This window comes from Lethenteron reissneri, chromosome 49 (assembly GCF_015708825.2).
Source record: "Lethenteron reissneri isolate LAM-NWPU_2019-01 chromosome 49, ASM1570882v1, whole genome shotgun sequence".
In the NCBI taxonomy this organism is placed as follows: Eukaryota; Metazoa; Chordata; class Hyperoartia; order Petromyzontiformes; family Petromyzontidae; genus Lethenteron; species Lethenteron reissneri.
The window spans coordinates 1675342-1702202 of record NC_083827.1 but is presented as its reverse complement, the minus strand read 5'-3'; the positions used below and the strand labels follow the sequence as shown (position 1 = coordinate 1702202).

The window sequence follows — 26861 nt, the reverse complement described above, 5'->3', positions numbered from 1 at the left end:
CGTGTCCTGCATGCTACCTTTGTGAATGATTCTCACGATTCTCACGATTCCATCCTTAAGAACCAAATAGGATTGCTTGGTACATGGGATCGATCGTAGGATCGATCCCAACTAGGATAGTGGCATCGCGGGGGGCCGGGTTGCATGGAGACCTGCATGGAGTGCTCAGGCAAGGCGGGAGGGGGGGGGCATTGGTGCCTCGCCGGCCCAGTGCAGTCGCCATGGAGACGCGTGACCGTTTCCAGGGTAATGCATTTGTGTGGCGATTCTGGCGGATAATGGCCAACTGGGAAATAAATAAATAACCCAGCAGATAAATACCGCGGCATCTGTAGCAGCTGCTGCCAACGGGTTTCACAAAGTCAGATGCCAGGGCAAACAACTGTGTGCAGTGCCGCGTGCGGCCTCTCTTCGCGCTGCCGCCGTGCCGAGGTGGTGACTGGCGAGCGAGCGCGACGCGCCGTCCTGGCGGCGCGTCGCGGCCTGCGAGCCTCCGTCGGCACGGCGGCAGTACCGGGCATTAGCACGCACAGCACGCACACAGCACACACACACACACACAGCACACACACACAGCACACACACACAGCACGCGCACAGCACGCACACAGCACGCACACACAGCACGCACACACAGAACACAGCACGCACAGAACACAGCACGCACACAGAGCGCGCACACAGCACGCACGCACACAGCACGCACACACAGCACGCGCACACACAGCACGCACACACAGAACACAGCACGCACACAGAGCGCGCACACAGCGCGCGCACAGCACGCACACAGCACACACCATGCGCACAGCACACGCACAGCACGCACACAGCACGCACACAGCACGCACACCACACGCACAGCACACGCACAGCACACGCACAGCACGCACACAGCACGCACACAGCAGCTCGCAGTAACAGGGCACTACTAATCTGGTTACTTGTAACACGTCACAAGTAACATGTCACAAGTGACGAGTAAGCGGATGACGTGTAACAGAGCGCATGTGATCTCATTAGTAATTCGATTACTGACTACTTGTGGCACATTGCACATAATCTTACATAATTGCCAATTACTTGTAAACTGTAAAACAAAAATATTCTTTTGTTCTTTCGGTAAAGCCATGTAGATAGAAAAATAATAACAATATAACGAAGTTTTGATCGCAATACAAGCAAACGTCATCAGGCGAAAAATATGGCGGAAGCGCTGCTAAGGCAGGGCGTTGTCAAGGTTTGAGATGGGTGTCGCCCAAGGGTCAGTGGGCGCGGCTAGAGATGGAATTTGCATGGAAATGTAAGATCAGAGAAATCTTGGCAAACGAAGCTGTGGGGGTGGCCATTGTATTGTGAGAGGTTAGCATGTCAATGTAAGAAATTTCCTTGTAAATGTAAGCTCGGAGAGAGCTCGGAAAGAGCCATCGCCACATGGAGGTGGAAAAGGATGGCAAGCCGCCATTTACTAACACAGCTAGTGGTGGCTGTGTTAGTGAATGTAATTCAAGAGAGTCGAAAATAACAGCTAACATCACAGCCAGTTATGACCTAAACTGGTTGATAACGTCCTTCCAATGATTGCTCAGTTTGTACCCATCTTCTCGGTTGAAATTGTGTCTGTCTATATATCTGGATGGCTTCATGAACAAATCTTTGCTGATAGCCAGTGGGTTTGCAGAGTACCTTCGTCTTGGAGAAATCTATTTCGTGTGAGCCCACCGCATTAAAACAATGATCAGCCACGGCTGAGGTATTGGTCCTACCGTGTTTTAGATCTGCCTTGTGTTCACGAACACGGTCTGAGACATGTCGCACAAACTAAAAACAATTTTTATTGGTTAAGCAGGTAAAGCCCACTGAACTATATAGCTCTTTTTCAGAGGCAAACTGGTCACAAATGATAGCTCAACGAAGTGGCTTACCATCAAGTTGACATTTATAGCAGCCAACTACTCTAAACGCACGTTGTTTCTGAATGTGGAGGGAACAACCGGAAGGACCCGGATGAAAAACAATATCCACGTAACCACGGGGAGAACATGCAAACTCCAAGTAATCTGATGACTGAATGGAAATCGGCTCTCGGTAATCACCATTGTTACACGGCTTTCAGTGTTCATTCAGATCAGTGTTACCCAGCATGTGCTGGTTGACTTCTTTTTAGGATAATGAAAATGTTTGCGACTTTGAAAATAATTCATAACGAATTGAAGGGCGTTATTGTGCGCTTCAGCGTGGTTTTAATGTAATTGCAGCAGCAGCCAAAGCGCGCAAATCACGACACACAGAGACTTCGATAATTCACGTTTTATTTCCCTCGGTGAATCTACGTTCATCTTATCTACGCGCTTTTGTTTTTCATAGAACGTCGCCGTGTCGGATGAGAGTAGATTACACGACCGTGATAATAAACGAGAATGCCTTCGTGTGGCGGATGCGACGTGCGTGCCATTGTTCAGTTTTGCAATCCGCGCAGTGGCCACCTGTCAGAGTTCCCTTGACCGCACACTCGGTGTCGAGGCACAGAGGGAACATTGTCGACAAACCGGGGATGCCGTTGGCTTGCTAAGCGCCGCGGTGTTTGTGTTCCACCAAAAGCAATTTACTGCTTTCAGTCAAGAGGGGTCGGTTTCTGTCTCTACCACGAGTTGTGTTTATCCGTGGGCGCCGCGTGCGCTTGCGGCGGGTAGCGGTAACGTAGTGGTTTGAGCAGACGACGCTGCGACGCCAGCGATCCAACTCGATTCTTGTTGTTATTATTCACGTACACCAAGAGGCGGTTCGTGTACCACTCCGACCTGGGCCTTCCGTGGGTTGTCTCGGCTTGAAAACGAGGCGTCGGCGACGGTCAACATCGACACGAGGTAGACGAAGGTGTGTGGGCATGCGTGGTGGGACATCCTTGCCTCTCTCTGTGTGTCCGGGCCGTGCTCGCCCGTGCGTGCGTGCAGACACGACGTTCATCACGACGCTGACGTTCCTGTGGAAGGTGACGGTGATCACCCTCGTCAGCTGCCTGCCGCTCTACATCCTCAAGTACATCCGCCGCAAGTTCTCCCCGCCCAGCTACTCCAAGCTCACCAACTAAGAGGGCACCCGCCACGCTCCGAGCCTGCGTCTGGCTGCCCGCAGGAGTTTGGAGACCGAGCGCCGCGGGGGAAGGTTCCAGCTGCGACGGGCTCAGACCCAGCGACCGTCGCGTGGGGGGGGGGAGCCCCCCGCGTCGGCAGCCCACGCAAGGCACCCCTGCTGTCGAGGGGCTGGGGGGGGGGCTAGGAATAGAAACACGCCAGAGGCCTCTGATCTTCAACCCCAAACGTAACCCTGATCCTAACGCCCAAAGCACTTTTAGCCATCGAACTTAGTCCTCGCCCTATGTGTAACTGTAGCCCGAGTCCAGATTGCCCAGCCTTAACAGGAAATATTGCCCGAGGTTTGGTCTTGAGCACGTAGTCCTCACGCCGCCCCGTACGAAGCACGAGCCCTGGCTCGAGTCGTAACGAGAGATTTAGCCGCAACCCCAACTCTAACTCAGACCTTAGCGCCCATCGTAGCCCGAATAAACACCCAGCTATAGCCATGACACTCACATTAACCATTATCCAATTAATCCATTTGCCACCACTCAGAACCAATCTCTTGAGGATACGAAAGTGCTCGAAGCAGTCGGCGAGGTGTCGGCGCACCACCGGTGAAGCCGAGCCGTGACCGCACCGCGCCGAGTCATGAGCCGTAGCGAGCGCAGCTGCCTGGGAGGCCAAGGGAACCCATGGGGTCGCAGGTCAGGCTGCGCGCAGGGGTCTAACTCCACCGCAGCCAGGGCACAGCCCCCACCGCCTCTCCCTGCTGCACCCCTCGGCCAAGTGGTCGGGTTTGCCACCTGTCCTGGTTTCCCCAGGAGCTGCCGTCCTGGGAACACTTGTCATGGGTTTTGTCAGTTGTGTCGTGATAATAATAATGATGATGCGCCACGCGAGGCGATGCACTCCAGTGTAGTTCTCGGCTCTTCGAGTATTGCGAGAGGTTCTTCTACTCGTGATTTATCCCCGTTTTTTTGAGCCTCGAGTGGTGGCGAGTGATTGGCTCCCGGAACGCGAGAGGGATCTCAGCGAGGGTGGGGGTGGCGGGGAGAGTCGGTTTGGTGGAGGTCATGGTAGTTTCTAAACTCTAAAATCTGAAACATTTAATGCAATTGTAGGTGAGATTGGGGCATAGTTTGAAATAAAATCCATATCCCGTGCTTTATTTGCTAGAAAATAGGGCCCTTAATTTGTTTCTCTAATTCCACGAAAGGCTGGCTTCACGGGGTTAGGCTGTTGACCTCGCGGTGACTCAGTGGCGTCACAACTGTGGCCTGGCACTGCCACGACGCGCGTCGGCTCCGGCACCGTGTATACGCTCAACGCCACGGATCCGTGGCACACGACCGGCTTGGGCAGGGCCTGGCACGGAGCGTGTCGTAGAAACAAGGAGTGCCCTCCGTTGCTGGAACCTTTTAACTCACAAATTCTGTTCTGCACTGTGTTCGTGGGTTGGCGTGTCACACGCACCTGGCTCCGTGCGTGTGCGTGGCGTCTGTGGGTGTGTGTGTGTGTGTACCCGCCGTCACGTGGTCTAGAGGTGCTCCCTCACTCCACACGAGTGGATTCATCAGGGCACCTCTCGGCCAATCAGAGTGAGCGTCTCCCTCTCCCCAGGAGGTCGTTGAGCAATGAAGTCTCAGTTTTCTTTACATGGAGGTAGTGGATGCAGCACGTAAAAAAGGAATCTTTTTGGGAGCGCTCATCTCCATCGTTGGTCCTGAGCTGTTGTTGTGATTTCCCTGTTTCTATGGCAGGACCCCGTCTCTCCCTAACACAGCCACAGGTCCCTCGGTGTGGTGCAGCCTCACCGCGCAGTGGGGGGCCTTCACAGGCTGCTCGTTTTACCGACCTTTGAAGGCTTCTCAACCAGGATTGGAACTGCGATCATGATCTCTGCGCTCGACCGGATCGGATTTCTGAGATGTAATGGGAGGGATTATCTCCTCAAATCTACAGGAATTCACTAAATAAGTCTCTCTTAGTTTAGCTGGGTTGTTTTTTTTACATCATATTGCTGGTTTACGTTAAGAAAATAATCAGTTGTTTCACATTCGAGTTTTTTTTATATTTGGTTCAGCCATGCTCATGCCAGCATCACGGAAGTTGGCTGCTAGCCTTGTGCCATTTTCTAATGGGTGGGTGAGCGCTGTAACCCTTCACGCGAATAGCGACTCTGCATCTTTGCAGCGCTCCATGTCGCTCCCACAAAAAAAAAACGACATGTGCAGACGTTGTGCAGCACCGTTTTGGTCAGACCCACGTGTCTGTGACGGGCGAGTTTAGTATTTGTCGGTGATCTCGTCCGGGTTGCCCGCCTATCGACATGGCCAAGCTCTGTGGCTTCCCGGCCGCCCCCGCAACAAACAGGCCACCGGCCGGCTCGTCAGCGTCGCCCGTCGTGCACCGGCCCGTCGGATTGTCAGCCGCCCTTTGCAGCCCCATGGCTGTCCAGTTACAGTATCTCTCGTGTGGAATCTACTCGTGCATGGATTTATTACATTATTTCCTGCGACGCGCGGCGTAATGGGGCGGTCGTTTTGAGCGGACGACACTTGAGGGGGAGGAACAGTGCCGACGTTTATCGGTGAAATGGCACGGCGCTAGTGGCACGAATACAACGGCACGTCCCAAGCCCGCCGCCCGCACTCTTTGAGTGCGGCCATGTCAGCCGTGGTGATTACAGAGTTCCTTGACTTAAATAACGTTATATTGTTATCAGTTATAGTTTCCATTGTACAATCAATTCGTTTCATGAGCCCAGAACATTTTTCTCGACATTCAGTTGGCGGATCCTCACGCACTGACTGGCCCAGGAAGGTGAATCCACAGACCAACTGCTAGGGTCCATTGAACTGGCCTCTCACCTGAGTTTAGCTTGTGTAGTTGCCTGGATTTTAACTTTGTGGAGTGGGACGCATGCGCAGGATGGAGGAGGGTCGATCCCCAAGACAGACATCGGAGTGGTCTCCACGAGTCCGGCGACCAAGGGGAAGACCTTAGGCCAGATGGTGGGAGACTGTCAGAGCAGATCTCTGAGTCCGTGTGTCTTCTGTGCAGCAGCTGCGGGATCGGGCAGAGGAAAGGAAGTGTTGGTGTGGTGCGTTGGTGGTGGTGGCACCAACGGCTTTGCCCGTGACGATGACGTCTTGATCTCAGTGATGCTGGCTCGGTTCTCTTATGAAATCTTCCTTGGCCAAGAACCCCATAGAGGGCTCTTTGTGGGACTCTGTTACCCATGCTCCACTCGGATCTGGGTGAGAGGCGGCCACAGCTGCATTGTGATCCCTCTGCTGCGCATTAGACCGCATCAATTGCCCATTCATTCCCATAACGTGGGTTAGCTTTGTACGTGGCAGCCCGTATGATTGATAGACACGATTCAGACTCCTCATCCCAAACGGGTTGGAAACCCCCGTTCTAGTAGAGCGCGTGCTTCGTGCGTTCTTCCACCGAGCCGGCGGTTTGACTTTCAGAAGCCGTCCAGTAAATTATAGGGGTGGTGATTATCAAAGGCTGCTTTGCGGTGGTGTCGAAAGAGGCTGTGAAATCGCTCTGCGAGTGGGCCATCGCATGGCTCAAAGGCTATCGCAGTGATCGCAAGGGAGACCTCGGAAAACCGAGGGACAGCATTAATACTGATATTTATCCCGATTCGCCGATGTGCAGAAACTACTTTTGTATGCCTGTTTTGAGTGAAGAGTAGCAGCAGAAGTGTGGTGTAGTTTGAGAAATATGAGCATAATGGCTCCTTCCACCTGCACATGAAGTAAGCGCATGATGTACTTTACACATTACGAATAATCTTCACGTTTTGTTTTTAATCATCCTGGTTGACAGAAGACTGCTACAGGAATTGACCCCTGGCTCTGTGTGTACCGGCCCATCGGCCCGCGTGCGGGCCTCAATGCCATGCTTTGCTGTCAGTCCAGGCAACAGAATTCATGCACTGGAGATGAAAACGACTGAGGCCAGTGAACAGCTCTGGTTTGTCAAGCAATTCATAAAGCCCCTAAGAAGACCTGGATACACATGGGCTACATTTAATGCCAGATGCACGCTTGCCTTCCGTACAGCAGTTGAGCAAAACGTGTACAACCGCAGCCTGTGCAGATGGTGGCGTCATGGTTTTAGCGAGTGAAATCGTAAGCCAGCGTTTTGAACCCGTCAAGCTACGTGCAGTGACTGCATGAGCAGGTGCATCGATGTGTGTGGGTGTGTGGCAGTGGCGGCTGAACGGAATGCGATCTGCCGCACCGGATGTGAATATATTGACAAGCCGCAGTGCGCCCGTGTGTCCTGGTGGTCCCGCGGTCATTGACCCCTGCAGGGCAAAGCGAGCCCCCCCCCCCCTCTCTCCACCTCGTGACACCGCCAGAAGTCATAAAGCACATCGGTCGAGGTTTCCGTGCAGAGAGAGAGAGAGAAGTCCCTGCCATAGTCGCGTAGAATTCCCACCACTCGTTTCGGTCGCAAACCAAACTGGCTGCTCCCCGTGGACGTCTACGATTGTCAATTTGGTGGAGTGGTGGAGATGTATTTGTGTGTAGCCGCTGCTTGAACACGGTCGAGGGGGGCCTGGGGTAAGCAGTGGCGGCTGGGATGTGCTGAGCTCGGGAGACGACGCCTCGGGGGGGGGGTGGGGTGAGGGCGTCGTGGGTGGGAGTTGGCGATGGTCAGAGGTTGCCTTAAAAAGCGAGGGCGTTGTTGTACTCTGGCGTGCCTGTGCCCATCAACGAGCGCGTGTTGTGTGTCAAATGCATCTCTCGCTTCACGGTGCTGCTGCACAGCGGAGCGGGTTGGCCGGGGGCAGCGGCAGTGGCGGCGTTGCGAATCGGCGGCCCGTTGTGTGGAGGATTGCGGCTGAGCGAGCCGTGGGGCCCACATCGAGACCTAGAAGAGCCTTGCGGGGGCAAAATCAACTAAAGCAGGCCTCGTGAGTCTAAAGCGCGCGAGTTGGACTTGTCGTAGGTTTATTTCGTTGACAACTCAGTAAATCGATCAAATCAAGGGGCGTGAATGACTGCGCGAGCTTGTCAAACACAAAACAACATCGACGATTTCCATTTTCTTCCGACGACATCCGCGCAACGTCGCACCACGGCCAGCTCGAGGTGCCCCCCCCCCCCCCCCGCTATGGATGGACGCGTCTGCCCGGTCCTGTCGTGCAGACCCGTCCATGCGACAGGCCTCCTCCGTCGCGATCACTGGATATCGATGGCGCCACGGCTCTTAAGTGAAGGTAGTCAAAAGAAGCGGGGGCTCTGCCCGCACGCGACACGAAGACGCACTTAGCGCTGCCAAACGCAGGGGAATCTTTCTTCTTGTTTCCAACCAGGTGTTTGTGACGCATCGAGAGAGAGAGAGTTGTAGTGACGCGTCCAACTCGGAGTTCGTGTTTACAAGATATTCGCCGCGTAGCAGGCCCCCTCTACAAGGCTGCTGTGTTTGCATTATCACTCAAGTATGCCATGCCAGTGATCACGTAGTATTTCCTCTCGTGCAAAGGGAGAGACAGCAGTATGTCTGCAGCTTTGATTGTTAAAGGAGCTCGTTCACGTGCTGTAATTATTCAGAAAATGCAGCTGCGTGTGTGTCGTCTCCGTCGACCTGTGGCACCTGCTGGGTCTGCCCCGAGACCTCCTGCCACACTTCACGTGGTGCACTTAGCCTGGCACAAGCGTCATGGTGACGTCACCGCCACTGAGTGGCGAATGGCGGTTGTTGTTGTTAAGTTGGTGTAGCGATTAGTGCGCTGCTCTACGAACCCACCCGGCGACCCGGGTTCGATTCTCGCTCACGGCCATCGCCAGTGGCGATTATCTGAGCCGGTCATATGGGCCTCCCCTAGGTCGACTCCGTCTAAAGTGAGTACCTTGTGCGATGTGTACAAACATCGCCACTGGCCACCGTTCCGACCTCCATAGGTGCTCGCTAACAGCACTTGCCCCAACAGTCTGTTCAGGCTACACGGGGGATCTTGGTGTCTTTGGGTAATTTGGAACGCTGGTGAACTTGAGAAGGGGAATATGCACCCCCCCCTCCCTCACATCGTAATGGGCTGAGGGAAAGATCGGTGACGTCACAATGGGTTGTGTTGGAGTGAGGGAGAAATCGGTGACGTCACAATGGGTTGTGTTGGAGTGAGGGAGAAATCGGTGACGTCACAATGGGTTGTGTTGGAGTGAGGGAAAGATCGGTGACGTCACAATGGGTTGTGTTGGAGTGAGGGAGAAATCGGTGACGTCACAATGGGTTGTGTTGGAGTGAGGGAGAAATCGGTGACGTCACAATGGGATGTGTTGGAGTGAGGGAAAGATCGGTGACGTCACAATGGGTTGTGTTGGAGTGAGGGAGAAATCGGTGACGTCACAATGGGTTGTGTTGGAGTGAGGGAGAAATCGGTGACGTCACAATGGGTTGTGTTGGAGTGAGGGAGAAATCGGTGACGTCACAATGGGATGCCATGGAGCGGTGGGTGGCGCGTGCGGCGTTGGTGTTGCGAGGCTGCGAGGGAGCTGTTGTGAACTCTGGGAGAGTCGCTGTCGGAGGCCGCTGTACTGCAAACTAAACTTGTTTAACGAGTCGGGCCCACTGAGCTATGTGGCCGTTTTTCAGAAGCGACCTGGCCACAAGTGACAGCCCAACGAGAAGTGGCTTGTCGCGTGGACAGTAGCCAAAGACTCTAAACGTGCACACTGCTACCACAGTATCAGATGCAGCCCTAAATCGTTACTTAAAATACAGGTGGGGAAAAAAAATCGGCATCCTATGATGCAGAGAATGCGGTATTATGTATGTGTATCGGTGTTTGATACACAACACAGCCTCATGAACTGGAACATGTGGAGGGGAAAAACCGGAGGACCCGGAGAAAAATCCGCGGGGGAGAGTGAAACTGCAAACTCCAAATATCCAGCAGGCGTCATGGTCGGGATCGAGCCCACGGCCTCCTGTAGAACAGGCGAGGTAGTTAACATCTCCTAGCCACTGTGGCGTCAAATAGCTGCTGCTGCTGCACCTAATTCCCCGACCCCCGATCTCGTTCTTGTCCACGAGCAACGCCAGTGGCGTCTGCAGCTCGCCTCGGGATGCTCCCTGTCCACTGCTCTGCCGCATTGTCGGCAGCCTGCACGTGTGGGCGGCAGCGTCCTGCGCTGTGGCGCCGAGACGCCGGGTGCCGTTTGGCGTGCGTCGTGCTCGCCACATCAACCCGCGACGGCGTCTGGCTTAATAAGTTTGTCGTTGCTTCATGTGCGCACGTGGGTGTCTGGCGAACAACAGTGCTGACTGGCCACTATGCCAGTCAGCACCCGAGTCCGATGGCTCCATTCTGACAGCTCTCCAGCGATTCGTGTGAGCAGTTGCCAACCGTGCCCTTGTTTCCTGTAAAATGTTGTGTGCTCGAGACGGCGGTGGTATAATCGAGCAGTGCCCATCGGCTGCTTTAAATTAGACAAGGGGGGGGGGGGGTATCGCTTATGTAACCCCCGTGGCATCCCAACTCAAACGTACGCCAAGTATTGAGCATTCCAACTCTCACTGGCCCAGTCCCGCAGACGAACGCTCACCGCGACCTGCAACCACTGGACAGCTGTGGGGGGGAAAAGAGCTTCATAGCTCATCGAATTTCTCGCCGTCTCAATGAAGATGCTGGCATCGCGGGCCCCGTGAAGTGGTACCAATGGCGTAGTGTGACTTTATAAGTGGTGTAGTAACTACATTATCAGTGGTGTAGTAACTACATTATCAGTGGTGTAGTAAACTACATTATCAGTGGTGTAGTAACTACATTATCAGTGGTGTAGTAACTACATTATCAGTGGTGTAGTAAACTACATTATCAGTGGCATAGTAACTATATTATCAGTGGTGTAGTAACTACATTATCAGTGGTGTAGTAACTACATTATCAGTGGTGTAGTAACTACATTATCAGTGGTGTAGTAACTACATTATCAGTGGTGTAGTAACTACATTATCAGTGGTGTAGTGACTACATTATCAGTGGTGTAGTAACTACATTATCAGTGGTGTAGTAACTACATTATCAGTGGTGTAGTAACTACATTATCAGTGGTGTAGTAACTACATTATCAGTGGTGTAGTAAACTACATTATCAGTGGTGTAGTAACTACATTATCAGTGGTGTAGTGACTACATTATCAGTGGTGTAGTAACTACATTATCAGTGGTGTAGTGACTACATTATCAGTGGTGTAGTAACTACATTATCAGTGGTGTAGTAACGACATTACCAGTGGCGTATTGACAACATCATCAGCTGCAGGTGGGGCCCCCAATATTTGTGATTGTCTCGCGTGGTTTGCACCCCGGCTAATCTATACCGCGACTTCTCTTGCCGAGTCACATCATGACATCAGTTTGTCGTCCTTTAATTTACACTGTTGTTGAGAACATATCTCATGGTGGCTGTCAGGGAGGGTCCAACTCGCGTCTGTGGATGGGGAGGAGGGCAAGGCACCCGCTGGGGTCCCCCACGCTCGTCACGCTACTAGGAGGCGGCGCTGTGCCCGGCTTCTCGTGCCAGTGAAGGTCTCGAAGCCGCAGGGGGGGTAATGTCGGTCGCGTGAGAGAGCACGGAGCTCCGATGTCAATTCTCTTCGCGCACCGTGAACGCTGAGATGTTGTATTCTTCACAATGAGAGGAGTCACTATTTAAACCTTGGCGCTCGGTGTGTAGTCAAGGCCAGGAATGACTGTAAAAGTGCGATTTAATAATACTGCATGGCATCGAGTTGTTGATAAAATGCCGAATGTATATCATTGGCTTGGCACGAAGGCTTCCTTATTGATGCTGACCAACCACCTGCAATTCAGGTTGTGTTCCATAAATCTGCCTTCAGCACCAACCTATAAAAAGCTTAACCTGATCATTACACTGGACGTTCACACACACAGGAAGTGGGACACGTTTGTTCGATTCACCGCAGATTCGCAAATGCTTCCCACCACAATCGCGAGTCGCCGCTGCCATCACTGCGCTCACTCTGACATGTCAAGACGTGAGCCATCAGCGCGGACACGGCGAGAGAATTAAGCGGATTTTGTGTTGTTCAGAACAGAAATGCCGAAGGTACCACGGCAGGATGGCGGAGATGGCGCTCAACACGGGGTTTCTCGCAGCCGATATCAAGGTCCATAATTGCTTTTTTTGTGTGTTGGGCCGCTGCAATGGTCGTACCAAATTTGCGTCGTGAAGAACCCTCCACCACCCGACAGGGATAAATGGTCACGCGGCGTACGAGCGCCAATTATTGTTTGAGCTCGCCGGCCGAGTTGGAAACCAACGTGAGCAAATTGTGTGCGACGTTCGGCGCTTGTGACTACGTCCGACGCCTTCGGGACGATGTGTAGGAAGTGCGACTCAAAATCCAGCTGATGGGAACGAGGCGACACTTGGTCGTCGCCGCTGCCGCAGTGAAACGGGAACGCGCGCCCGTCGCAAGGGGGAGGTGGCGCTGCTTGCCCGCGATGCCCTCGGTTAGTCGATGTTAAAGTTCGCCACGCACAGCGCTCGAGCGATGGACACGGCCGGGGAGTGCCGCTGGTGGTAGTGGGGGATAGAGGCGTGATCACGGGTGGTGGTGAGGGGGGGTGGTGGGGACGTCGTTCCCCTTCCCATCCCTTCCTTGAGACCCCCAGACATTATTTTAGTGATAATTACGGGATGCTTTGAATGTTCCTCTCCTGGCTGTGTGATTATGAATGCAGCGGCTCTGTGTTGGATTCCACGATCAGAATACGAGCGCTCTGTGTGTGTGTGACGCTGTGTGTGTGCGTGCGACGCTGTGTGTGCGTGACGCTGCGTGTGTGCGTGACGCTGCGTGTGTGTGACTGTGTGATGGAATTGAACCAGGAGCAGCTGTTTCAATGCCATCTCGTAACACGGAAAGTCGTAAATACACTTCGCCGTTGAACCAAATGCCATTCTTTATGTGCTTGCAGCACTCATCAGATATTCATCTTCGGCTTCCATTATTTCTCTCAGCGCACACCGCTTATTTTACTGATGGCTTCGGAGACGATTTGAGATGTTGGAATCTGCACCTATTGATTTCGTTCTGTGATGACTTTGAAACTTCAGGAAGTGGACGCTTTATTTAACCAGGTAATTATCCCAGCGAGATTCAACTCGTGCCTCGAGTCTCTCTGTCTCACACGCGATGAAGAAAAGACAGTACTCGGAACGGGATAGAAATTGACTGCAGATTATTCTTGGAAGAGGCTTTTGGGCATAAAGATTGTTCACTTTCACAACGATTACTGCGCATGGGCTGCGCTGCCGAGTGGTCGATGGTGCTGTTGCCTCGCTCCGCCAGCAGCCCACCCAGTTCGCTGTTTGCTTTCCCAATGGGCTGCCGCTGATTTCTGCTGCCGATTGCCAAAAGCGCGCACGCCCTTCGGTGGACGGTGAAGGCTCGAGCCGCAAGTTAAAACAAAATGAAAAAGGCGAACAGCTCGTAAAGTCGCACCACCGTAATCGTGACCGTGTTTAACCGCTGCGACCAAGGGGTTATCTTGTAAAAAGTAGATGCACCCCAGGGGAGGTCTCATCTGGTTTAATTAAGGGAGGCTCATGGATGGTTCAGGCATCTTCATCATTTACGCCTTTACTGTGAAGTGGGACCTAACCACGCGTGGCACTTCCACACTCGTGTGGGTGTTCCATTCTGGCTGTGCGGAGGTGGCTGTGTGTGTGTGTAGTACAGGCACTGTAGATTCCTTGTTTTGTATATGCAGATGAATCGTTAATGTGCGTAGTGTTTTTTGTTTTGTAAATATAGATAGTTGTGACATTGCATCGTTGAACGAATATGTATTGCATTGTTTCCGTGCTGTAAACTTACTTGGGTAATACATTAAACGTGTGGCAGAACGTAATTTGGTTTTGATTTGTGTGTGTACCCTGTGAAACTAAATAAATTATCCGTTAACTTATTTATTTTCCCCGCTTGTTACGGACGACCAGAATATGGATGTGGTCACGTGGTCGCTGTGCAATGTGTGCGCGCGTTGGACTTCTCTCGCTCCGTACGTAGCCAGCCGTGCTCGTCGGAGGTGCGTGGAGGGGGGGGATTCGTCAAGCGAGGCCGCCGTGTCTGCGCGCGATCTCGAGTTTTGTTCCCGCAGCTCGGTGGAAACGGCTGCCCCCTGCCACTTACAAATCCCCATGCGCCCATCGCCGTCTGCGCTAAATGCGCTGCAGCGCGTTCCCCGTCATTGACAGCGGCGGTGTAAGAGGCCGCGCGCCCGTCACCGGCTGGACTCGATAATTGTCCATTTGCCCGACAGGTGCCTTTACCTTGTCCACCCAGCGCCTTTACCGTGTCCACCAGCGCTTAGCGGCGGTGGCGGAGGAGGAAGAGGCACGCGATGACATCGAGTTCAGCTTGTCCTGTCGCCGAGTGCGCATCTTGCGAGTCCACATTTAAGACACGCGGTACATGTGTTTTGGCACTCATCAGCAGTGTAGCTAGAGGCATTCCTCGTTATAGTATCCAGATACAAAATGTCATCGTCAGCCATGGTCCACTTCTGGCTCAAGGCCTCCCCAAGACGTCACATCTCATGATCTCACGCGCCTGTGATGTAACGATCCACATAACAACGTGGTAATGCACGCAGGAGCTGTTTTAATAGATGGCAAAAGACGCGACTGACCATCGTATCGGTTCTCCCATCATGCCTTGCATGTTGCAATATATCACCATGCCGAATCTTTAATGCAATGCGGTCGTGGATATACCATTACAAAAAAACATCGTCTTAAGTAGGATTAGATATACATTTACTAACAGGGGTTCCGACCTCGGGCCCTTCCTATTGTCAACATACGTCTTCTCCGATCTTGTTGCAGGAGACCCTTCCATGAATGCGCTGACAATACACAATTGTACACTGCAGTGAAGTCAAAGTTAGACGCAGAGAGCCTCGGTCACCTCGAAGATTGCACGCGGGCAGTGCACGCGGGCAGTGCACGCGTGCTTTGCACAACAGGAAATGCGACTGAATCCAGGAGAATCGGGAGGTCCTGCTGGTTGGCACTCGGGCTCATGAGGAAACATTGTGGGAGGAACAGCTTTGGCGGTCGCTGACTCCAGCATTGAGTTTTCTACTCGTATCGAAAGCGCCTCGGCACCACACTCGACCAGGGTACGTCGTTTGATCACCACGTGCCCGCAATGGTGCCGTCCTTCTGGGACATGCTTGACAAGGTTTCGGTCTATACCCTAAACCCGAGCGAGCATCGATGTGGTTTAGATTATGATGGGGCCCCTGTTTCACACGACGCCCCAAATATAACAAAGACCACTGCCGGTAGACTCCAGATTTATAGTGTTTACTTAGAATTTAAATTATAAGTTTTCAATTGTCAAATGGTAACAGGCCTGCAACTTCTCCGGAAGAGTGCACACATCGAGCAATTATACCAAACCCAAATGGCCCTCGCAACAGCACAAAAAACACCGCAGTCGCACAACAACCTGACGACCCATGGCTGCACAGATCTCCACCACGAACGCTGGTGGGAGAAAGCTGCCGAGCGACCCCGGAGGCTCTGGAAGGGACCAAACCAAACGTTCCAAGCACCACCTCAGAGGATCACCGCCCTCCCCGCACATGTCCCAGCGGTCGACGCCCCCGCAGTCCTCACGAGGAGTTCCCTTCACGGCGGCAGCGGGGGCGGTTCCCCGTGATGCCCACCCCTGGCTCCAACACCCGATGGTTGGAGAGACGGCCCACCGGTGAACGGCCCAGCCGTCCACTGCAGAACCCCAGGCGGTAGCGCCCACCGGCCAGCAAGTGGTCATCACCCGCAGGCTCCGAGGCGATGGTTGCGGTGCCGACCCACCAACACGGCTGGCTCCCTGGCCGTGGACGAGGAGGGGTTTCCCCGTGGTCGGCAGCCTCACGTCTCTAGCAGCCTCACAGCACAGCCTCACGTCTCTAGCAGCAGCCTCACGTCTCTAGCAGTCTCACGTCTCTAGCAGCCTCACGTCTATAGCAGCAGTCTCACGTCTCTAGCAGCAGCCTCACAGCACAGTCTCACGTCTCTAGCAGCAGTCTCACGTCTCTAGCAGCAGTCTCACGTCTCTAGCAGTCTCACGTCTCTAGCAGTCTCACGTCTCTAGCAGCAGTCTCACGTCTCTAGCAGCAGCCCCACGTCTCTAGCAGCAGCCTCACGTCTCTAGCAGTCTCACGTCTCTAGCAGCAGTCTCACGTCTCTAGCAGCAGTCTCACGTCTCTAGCAGTCTCACGTCTCTAGCAGCAGCCCCACGTCTCTAGCAGCAGTCTCACGTCTCTAGCAGTCTCACGTCTCTAGCAGCAGTATCACGTCTCTAGCAGCAGCCTCACGTCTCCAGCAGCAGTCTCACGTCTCTAGCAGCAGCCTCACGTCTCTAGCAGCAGTCTCACGTCTCTAGCAGTCTCACGTCTCTAGCAGCAATCTCACGTCTCTAGCAGCAATCTCACGTCTCTAGCAGTCTCACGTCTCTAGCAGCCTCACGTCTCTAGCAGCCTCACGTCTCTAACAGCCTCACGTCTCTAGCAGCAGTCTCACGTCTCTAGCAGTCTCACGTCTCTAGCAGTCTCACGTCTCTAGCAGCCTCACGTCTCTAGCAGCAGTCCCACGTCTCTAGCAGCAGGCTCACGTCTCCCGCAGCAGCCTCACGTCTCTAGCAGCAGTCTCACGTCTCTAGCAGCAGTCTCAAGTCTCTAGCAGTCTCACGTCTCTAGCAGCAGCCTCACGTCTCTAGCAGCAGTCTCACGTCTCCAGCAGCAGCCTCACGTCTCTAGCAGCAGCCTCACGTCTCTAGCAGCAGCCTCACGTCTCTAGCAGCAGTCTCACGTCTCTAGCAGCAGTCTCACGTCTCTAGCAGTCTCACGTCTCTAGCAGCAGCCTCACGTCTCTAGCAGCAGTCTCACGTCTCTAGCAGCAGCCTCACGTCTCTAGCAGCAGCCTCACGTCTCTAGCAGCCTCACGTCTCTAGCATCAGTCTCACGTCTCTAGCAGCAGCCTCACGTCTCTAGCAGCAGCCTCACGTCTCTAGCAGTCTCACGTCTCTAGCAGCAGCCTCACGTCTCTAGCAGCAGTCTCACGTCTCTAGCATCAGTCTCACGTCTCTAGCAGCAGCCTCACGTCTCTAGCAGTCTCATGTCTCTAGCATCAGTCTCACGTCTCCAGCAGCAGCCTCACGTCTCTAGCAGTCTCACGTCTCTAGCAGCAGCCTCACGTCTCTAGCAGTCTCACGTCTCCAGCAGCAGTCTCACGTCTCTAGCAGTCTCACGTCTCTAGCAGTCTCACGTCTCCAGCATCAGTCTCACGTCTCTAGCAGTCTCACGTCTCTAGCAGTCTCACGTCTCCAGCATCAGTCTCACGTCTCTAGCAGTCTCACGTCTCTAGCAGTCTCACGTCTCCAGCATCAGTCTCACGTCTCTAGCAGTCTCACGTCTCTAGCAGTCTCACGTCTCCAGCAGCAGTCTCACGTCTCTAGCAGTCTCACGTCTCTAGCAGTCTCACGTCTCCAGCATCAGTCTCACGTCTCTAGCAGTCTCACGTCTCTAGCAGTCTCACGTCTCCAGCAGCAGTCTCACGTCTCTAGCAGTCTCACGTCTCTAGCAGCAGCCTCACGTCTCTAGCAGCAGTCTCACGTCTCTAGCAGTCTCACGTCTCTAGCATCAGTCTCACGTCTCCAGCATCAGTCTCACGTCTCTAGCAGCAGTCTCACGTCTCTAGCAGTCTCACGTCTCTAGCAGCAGCCTCACGTCTCTAGCAGCAGTCGCACGTCTCTAGCATCAGTCTCACGTCTCCAGCATCAGTCTCACGTCTCCAGCATCAGTCTCACGTCTCTAGCAGTCTCACGTCTCTAGCAGCAGCCTCACGTCTCTAGCAGCAGTCTCACGTCTCTAGCAGTCTCACGTCTCTAGCATCAGTCTCACGTCTCCAGCATCAGTCTCACGTCTCTAGCAGCAGTCTCACGTCTCTAGCAGTCTCACGTCTCTAGCAGCAGCCTCACGTCTCTAGCAGCAGTCGCACGTCTCTAGCATCAGTCTCACGTCTCCAGCATCAGTCTCACGTCTCTAGCAGCAGTCTCACGTCTCCAGCATCAGTCTCACGTCTCTAGCATCAGTCTCACGTCTCTAGCATCAGCCTCACGTCTCTAGCAGCAGTCTCACGTCTCCAGCATCAGTCTCACGTCTCTAGCAGCAGTCTCACGTCTCCAGCAGCAGTCTCACGTCTCCAGCATCAGTCTCACGTCTCTAGCAGTCTCACGTCTCTAGCAGCAGCCTCACGTCTCTAGCATCAGTCTCACGTCTCTAGCAGTCTCACGTCTCTAGCATCAGTCTCACGTCTCCAGCATCAGTCTCACGTCTCTAGCAGCAGTCTCACGTCTCTAGCAGTCTCACGTCTCTAGCAGCAGCCTCACGTCTCTAGCATCAGTCTCACGTCTCTAGCAGTCTCACGTCTCTAGCATCAGTCTCACGTCTCCAGCATCAGTCTCACGTCTCTAGCAGTCTCACGTCTCCAGCATCAGTCTCACGTCTCCAGCATCAGTCTCACGTCTCTAGCATCAGTCTCACGTCTCCAGCATCAGTCTCACGTCTCCAGCATCAGTCTCACGTCTCCAGCAGCAGTCTCACGTCTCCAGCATCAGTCTCACGTCTCTAGCAGTCTCACGTCTCTAGCAGCAGCCTCACGTCTCTAGCATCAGTCTCACGTCTCTAGCATCAGTCTCACGTCTCCAGCATCAGTCTCATGTCTCTAGCATCAGTCTCACGTCTCCAGCATCAGTCTCATGTCTCTAGCAGCAGTCTCACGTCTCCAGCATCAGTCTCATGTCTCTAGCAGCAGTCTCACGTCTCCAGCATCAGTCTCATGTCTCTAGCAGCAGTCTCACGTCTCCAGCATCAGTCTCACGTCTCTAGCATCAGTCTCACGTCTCCAGCATCAGTCTCACGTCTCTAGCAGCAGTCTCACGTCTCTAGCAGCAGTCTCACGTCTCCAGCATCAGTCTCACGTCTCCAGCATCAGTCTCATGTCTCTAGCATCAGTCTCACGTCTCCAGCATCAGTCTCATGTCTCTAGCAGCAGTCTCACGTCTCCAGCATCAGTCTCATGTCTCTAGCAGCAGTCTCACGTCTCCAGCAGCAGCCTCACGTCTCTAGCAGCAGTCTCACGTCTCCAGCAGCAGTCTCACGTCTCTAGCAGCAGTCTCACGTCTCTAGCAGTCTCACGTCTCCAGCATCAGTCTCACGTCTCCAGCAGCAGTCTCACGTCTCTAGCAGCAGTCTCACGTCTCCAGCAGCAGCCTCACGTCTCTAGCAGCAGTCTCACGTCTCCAGCAGCAGTCTCACGTCTCTAGCAGCAGTCTCACGTCTCTAGCAGCAGTCTCACGTCTCTAGCAGCAGTCTCACGTCTCTAGCAGCAGTCTCACGTCTCTAGCAGCAGTCTCACGTCTCTAGCAGCAGTCTCACGTCTCTCGCAGCAGTCTCACGTCTCCAGCAGCAGTCTCATGTCTCTAGCATCAGTCTCACGTCTCCAGCAGCAGTCTCACGTCTCTAGCAGCAGTCTCACGTCTCTAGCAGCAGTCTCACGTCTCTAGCAGCAGTCTCACGTCTCTAGCAGCAGTCTCACGTCTCTCGCAGCAGTCTCACGTCTCTAGCAGCAGCCTCACGTCTCTCGCAGCAGTCTCACGTCTCTAGCAGCAGCCTCATGTCTCTAGCAGCAGTCTCACGTCTCTCGCAGCAGTCTCACGTCTCTAGCAGCAGTCTCACGTCTCTCGCAGCAGTCTCACGTCTCTAGCAGCAGCCTCACGTCTCTAGCAGCAGTCTCACGTCTCTAGCAGCAGTCTCACGTCTCTCGCAGCAGCCTCACGTCTCTAGCAGCAGTCTCACGTCTCTAGCAGCAGTCTCACGTCTCTCGCAGCAGTCTCACGTTTCTAGCAGCCTCACGTCTCTAGCAGCAGTCTCACGTCTCTAGCAGCAGTCTCACGTATCTAGCAGTCTCACGTCTCTAGCAGCAGTCTCACGTCTCTAGCAGCAGCCTCACGTCTCTAGCAGCAGTCTCACGTCTCTAGCAGCCTCACGTCTCTAGCAGCCTCACGTCTCTAGCAGCAGTCTCACGTCTCTAGCAGCAGCCTCACGTCTCTAGCAGCAGTCTCATGTCTCTAGCAGTCTCACGTCTCTAGCAGCAGTCTCACGTCTCTAGCAGTCTCACGTCTCTAGCAGTCTCACGTCTCTAGCAGCAGCCTCACATCTCTAGCAGTCTCACATCTCTAGCAGTCTCACGTCTCTAGCAGTCGCACGTCTCTAGCAGTCTCACGTATCTAGCAGCCTCACGTCTCTAGCAGTCTCACGTCTCTAGCAGCAGTCTCACGTCTCTAACAGCAGTCTCACGTCTCTAGCAGTCTCACGTCTCTAGCAGCAGCCTCACGTCTCTAGCAGCAGCCTCACGTCTCTAGCAGTCTCACGTCTCTAGCAGCAGTCTCACGTCTCTAGCAGTCTCACGTCTCTAGCAGCCTCACGTCTCTAGCAGCAGCCTCACGTCTCTAGCAGCAGTCTCACGTCTCTAGCAGTCTCACGTCTCTAGCAGTGTCACGTCTCTAGCAGCCTCACGTGTCTAGCAGCCTCACGCAGAGGTCGCAATCGGGTACCCGATACCCGTACCCTAGCCGATACCCGGCTACCCGTACCCGGCGGGTAAGGAATCTAAACCCGTTTGTTATCTCGGGCCTCACGTCTCTAGCAGCAGCCTCACACCGTTGGGGTTTTTAATTAATCAGCACGGCGTGCCCATGAGTCCAATCCCTCGTGCTCACGAGCTGATCTAACCCCACACACACCTACAGCCACTGTCACTCAAAGCTCCCCCCCCGCTCCTCCTCAATCAAGAGACACCCGCCCCCAAAACTATCGCTCTGACTGCCACGGAGACAGATTTAGTCAGGTCGACAATTTTCATATCAGGGCTCTCGGACACATTCGGCCACTCCTGAGTCGTGACGCAGCCAACACGGTGGGGTGTAGCAGAGTATCGACACGGCTCGATTATCACGACTCCACGGGTCGTCTGGCAACAACATGAGCACGTGTCGTGACGCACACTGCACGATCCGACCGTGTCCGTCCGGTAATCGTCGAGCTGCATTGGCTTCTGGTTTGCGGAGTAAATACATTGTGAAACGTCACGTTCACTACACACAGAGTGCTTGCCACAAATGAACCACGACACTTTTCTGACCTCGTCACAGGGCATCGACCATCACACAGACTCCGGGCATCCTCGCAGCAGACGCTGTTGGCTAATCCAGCCACGAACTAAGATGGTCGCTGCGTATCACGCGCTTTCAGACGCGCTTCTGCGGCCGTCTGGAACGCTCTTCCGATATTAGGAAGCCACTGGAGCTATGCACTTGCACATCGAAATTGAAAACGAATTCATTTAGAACGTTTAGTTTGTTGACCATCCCGCGCGCATCCGATTAGCACGGTTGGCTACGTACGGTGCGAAAAAAGTCCAACATACAACATACACACACACAACATACAACACACACACAACATACAACACACACACAACATACAACACACACACAACATACAACACACACACGTGTGAGGAGTGCGTGTGTGCTGGGACAGCGTGGCCTGCCCAAGACAGGCGGAGCGAGACCCTGGGGAGGGGAGCGAGCGCAGGGCGCAGCTGCCCGTGACGAGTCACGTCCATGGAGCAATGCGCGCGTCACGTCACCACCAGCACCACCAGCACACCACCCTCACACCCCCCACACCCCCACACCCCCCCACCCCCACACCCCCACTCCCCCACACCCCCACACCCCCCCACCCCCACACCCCCCCACCCTCACACCCCCCCACCCTCACACCCCCCCCACCCCCACACCCCCCCACCCTCACACCCCCCCCCACCCCCACACCCCCACACCCCCACACCCTCACACCCTCACACCCCCCCACCCTCACACCCCCCCACCCTCACACCCCCCCCACCCCCACACCCCCCCACCCCCACACCCCCCCCACCCCCACACCCCCCCACACCCCCCCACCCTCACACCCCCCCACCCTCACACCCCCCCCACCCCCACACCCCCCCACCCCCACACCCCCACACCCCCCCACCCCCACACCCCCACACCCCCCCACCCCCAAACCCCCACACCCCCCCCACCCTCACACCCCCCCCCACCCCCACACCCCCCCACCCCCACACCTCTCTGTCTCTCTGTGTCTCTGCATCTCTGTCTCTCTCTGTCTCTGTCTCTCTGTCTCTCTGTGTCTCTGTCTCTCTCTGTCTCTCTGTCTCTCTCTGTCTCTCTGTCTCCGTCTCTCCGTCTCTCTGTCTCTTTGTGTCTCTGTGTCTCTGTGTCTCTGTCTCTCTCTGTGTCTCTGTCTCTCTCTGTCTCTCTGCGCGAGATCTTCCCTGCGCTCAACTTGTTGGCCCATCTCTGGCGCTGGCCCCGAGACGAGAGAGAACTCTGTGCGAGTCCCACTCTTGATGGAGAACGGGAATGAAGGCGACCCTGCTGAGGCTCAGACTGCAGAGTTTTACACTCGGGGAGCGCTGCTGCTCTGAGCCGTCTAATTGTCTCGGACCTGCTTGTATGGATGCTGCATCCTTCTGCAGCAGCAGCAGCATCATCATCCATGTTCTATCAACTGCTGGTTGAATGCCTTCCCACGTCGCCATCACTCACGATCCTTCGATTTGAACAACCCATTTAAATTCCTGCGCACGAGCCGATAACGAATCCCCTCCATCCCAGCGGCGGCCGTACTCTCTCCCCCACCCCTCTCCCCCCCTCTGCTGCAGTCAACTCCTTTGGCTGCGATTCCGTTACCGGTCTTGGCCCCGCGGTCCACCCCGCCCCACCTCGCCCCACCCCGCCCCACCCCGCCCCACCCCGCCCCACCCCGCCCCACCCCGCCCCACCCCGCCCTGGCCACCCCGCCCGCCCTGGCCGCCACCTCGGCCGCCGCCATCTGCGATGCCGCTCTGCTGCGGAATCCGCCAGTGATGACGCAGAGATGCAGCAGCAGCAGCATGCGGAGACACAAACACGGGCAGCCCTCCTCCCTGCTCCTCCCTGCTGCCTCCTCCCTCCCCTCTCCTCCCTGCTGCCTCCCCTCCCCCCGCTACCCCTCGGCCCCCTCCCCCCGCCTCTATTCTAAGTCGCAGCGCGAGCCCCGCCGTCATTCTGCCTCCGAGAGAGACCGCGGCCACGGCACTCTCCCCCCCGCCGCCTCCTCCTCAAGATGCACGGCCAGGTAACAACCACGCGCCGTGCTGCCGCTGCTGCTGCTGATGATGATGTGATCATGGTGCTGATGAATATATTTATTACGATGCCAATGATGATGATACTGCTGCTGTACATGATCAAGCTGCTGATGATGTGATCATGGTGCTGATGAATATATTTATTACGATGCCAATGATGATGATACTGCTGCTGTACATGATCAAGCTGCTGATGATGATGATGATGTGATCATGGTGCTGATGCATATATTTATTACGATGCCAATGATGGTGATACTGCTGTTGTACATGATCAAGCTGCTGATGATGATGATGATGTGATTATGGTGCTGATGAATATATTTATTACGATGCCAATGATGATGATACTGCTGCTGTACATGATCAAGCTGCTGATGATGATGATGATGTGACTATGGTGCTGATGAATATATTTATTACGATGCCAATGATGGTGATACTGCTGCTGTACGTGATCAAGCTGCTGCTGATGTCGTTAATTATTACTGTTATTACGATGCAATTTAATACCTCTGCTAATGTCGATTAGGGTGAAAATGATGATGCTACCAATAATGATGCTGGTGCCATTGCATCGTGTGCATTGCGCAACGCTATTTACAAAGAATATCTTGCAATCTATTGAAACTAATCCTCGCCTCATATCACAATCGCGATCAATACATTTCACGTGCATTGTACAGGGTACGCATTATCTCCGTGCTAATAATTTTACGGTACAAAAATGCGTAAAATATATTACATACAATATGCAGTTGCCATGACCGTACGTCGTTTTAAAATTCGTAACATGCAACGCGGTGGACACAAACGTGTGCACAATGAACATTGCGATGCATGTAAATGTGGTCATGCGTGCAATGTCCACGCACAACGCTGACATGGGAGACACATGCGTCACGACAGCACACACGACGTGCACGCCTCACGCGTGCACACTCCACCACGGCGTGCACACACACCACGCCACAACGTGCACACACCACGGCATGCACACACCACGACGCGTACACACCACGGCGTGCACACACCACGGCGTGCACGCCTCACGACGTGCACACACCACACACCACGGCGTGCACACACCACGACGCGTACACACCACGGCGTGCACACACCACACACCACGGCGTGCACACACCACACACCACCGCGTGCACACACCACACACCACACACCACGGCGTGCACACACCACACACCACGGCGTACACACACCACACACCACACACCACGGCGTACACACACCACACACCACCGCGTGCACACACCACACACCACACACCACGGCGTGCACACACCACACACCACGGCGTACACACACCACACACCACACACCACGGCGTACACACACCACACACCACCGCGTGCACACACCACACACCACACACCACGACGTGCACACACCACACACCACACACCACGGCGTGCACACACCACACACCACACACCACGGCGTGCACACACCACGGCGTGCACACACCACACACCACACACCACGGCGTGAACACACCACGGCGTGCACACACCACACACCACGGCGTGCACACACCACACACCACACACCACGGCGTGCACACACCACGGCGTGCACACACCACACACCACACACCACGGCGTGAACACACCACGGCGTGCACACACCACACACCACGGCGTGCACACACCACGGCGTGCACACACCACACACCACACACCACGGCGTGAACACACCACGGCGTGCACACACCACACACCACACACCACGGCGTGAACACACCACGGCGTGAACACACCACACACCACGACGTGCACGCACCACACACCACGACGTGCACGCACCACACACCACGACGTGCACGCACCACACACCACGGCGTGCACACACCACACACCACACACCACACACCACGGCGTGCACACACCACACACCACACACCACGCACCACACACCACGGCGTGCACACACCACACACCACACACCACGCACCACACACCACGGCGTGAACACACCACACACCACACACCACGGCGTGCACGCACCACACACCACGACGTGCACGCCTGACCAACGCACATCGCCGCACACGATGCATTGGCTCTACACACAACAACGACTCACACCAGCGCGTCCGATTCCTTGCCGTGTCAGAACGGCAATAGGATTCACATCGCTAGGGGGGGTATCGGCATTTCCCGCCCACCCCCTACAATGTGCCTTCATTTATTTTGGAATCGCAATGCCTGGCATTGATCTGTGCAATGCAACGCGATACATAGCAAGATGCATAGCGAGAGAGATAGCGAGAGACAGCGAGAGAGAGACACAGCGAGAGAGAGACACAGCGAGAGAGATACACGGCGAGAGAGAGACACAGCGAGAGAGAGACACAGCGAGAGAGATAGCGAGATACACAGCGAGAGAGAGACACAGCGAGAGAGAGACACAGCGAGAGAGAGACACAGCGAGAGAGAGACACAGCGAGAGAGATACACGGCGAGAGAGATACACAGCGAGAGAGAGACACAGCGAGAGAGAGACACAGCGAGAGAGAGACACAGCGAGAGAGAGACACAGCGAGAGAGATAGAGAGACACAGCGAGAGAGATAGAGAGACACAGCGAGAGAGATAGAGAGACACAGCGAGAGACACAGCGAGAGAAATACGCAGCACACGCGCGTGTGTATGGCGCGCACCGCGTGCCTGGCGGTGCCCGCGGTGCCGCCCCACGCAGGGAGCGCGACCAGCAGTGGGGCGCAGTCGGCACGTGTGTGGAGGGACACACACACGTGTGGAGGGACACGCGTGTGGAGGGACACGCGTGTGGAGGGACACGCGTGTGGAGGGACACGCGTGTGGAGGGACACGCGTGTGGAGGGACACGCGTGTGGAGGGACACGCGTGTGGAGGGACACGCGTGTGGAGGGACACGCGTGTGGAGGGACACGCGTGTGGAGGGACACGCGTGTGGAGGAGGGTCGGTGGTCTGCTTGTGATGAGCCCACGGGATTCGTGGTGGCCCCGCTGTTGTTGTTGTTGCTGCTGCTGGTGATGCGTGTGTGCATCGCTTCTCCTCCACGCAACACACGGCACACATCACGCTCAGCCACACACACACACAGCCACAGACACACACACACAGACACACACACAGACACACACACATACAGACATACAGAGACACACAGACATACACAGCCACACACAGCCACGGGTGTAGCCCACAGCCATTTGTCAATCCACTGCTGGATGAAGGCCCTCGGTCGTGGGGGTTGTCTGCCCGTCCCGGCACTGCGCTGCCTCGTTGCCGTGTTGTGAGGGGGAGGGTGGAGGGTGGGTGGGTGGGAGTGTGACAGTGTGGAGTGTGGGAGTGTGGGAGGGTGGGTGGAGTGTGGAGGGTGGATGGTGGGTGGAGTGTGGAGTGTGGATGGTGGAGTGTGGGAGGGTGGGTGGAGTGTGGAGTGTGGG

At 54.9% G+C, this 26861-nt stretch overlaps 3 protein-coding genes across 6 annotated transcripts in view; all 3 read left to right on the top strand.

The window, feature by feature from the left end:
* The window catches only part of ATP9B (ATPase phospholipid transporting 9B (putative)), a 112661-nt gene extending 98615 nt beyond the window's left edge, over positions 1-14046 (top strand). For all 4 annotated transcript variants that reach the window (XM_061572142.1, XM_061572141.1, XM_061572140.1 and 1 more), the window contains one exon: positions 2955-14046. In XM_061572142.1, coding sequence (XP_061428126.1) covers positions 2955-3091 — 137 coding nt within the window. In that variant the 3' untranslated portion in view covers positions 3092-14046. The remainder of the gene's footprint in view (positions 1-2954) is intronic.
* The window catches only part of PDCD5 (programmed cell death 5), a 483454-nt gene that overhangs the window by 419491 nt on the left and 37102 nt on the right, over positions 1-26861 (top strand). The window lies entirely within an intron of this gene.
* The window catches only part of LOC133354932 (cadherin-13-like), a 73028-nt gene continuing 69446 nt past the window's right edge, over positions 23280-26861 (top strand). Inside the window, exon 1 of the mRNA XM_061572131.1 lies at positions 23280-23397. Within this exon, the coding sequence (XP_061428115.1) occupies positions 23386-23397 (12 nt within the window). The 5' untranslated portion in view covers positions 23280-23385. The remainder of the gene's footprint in view (positions 23398-26861) is intronic.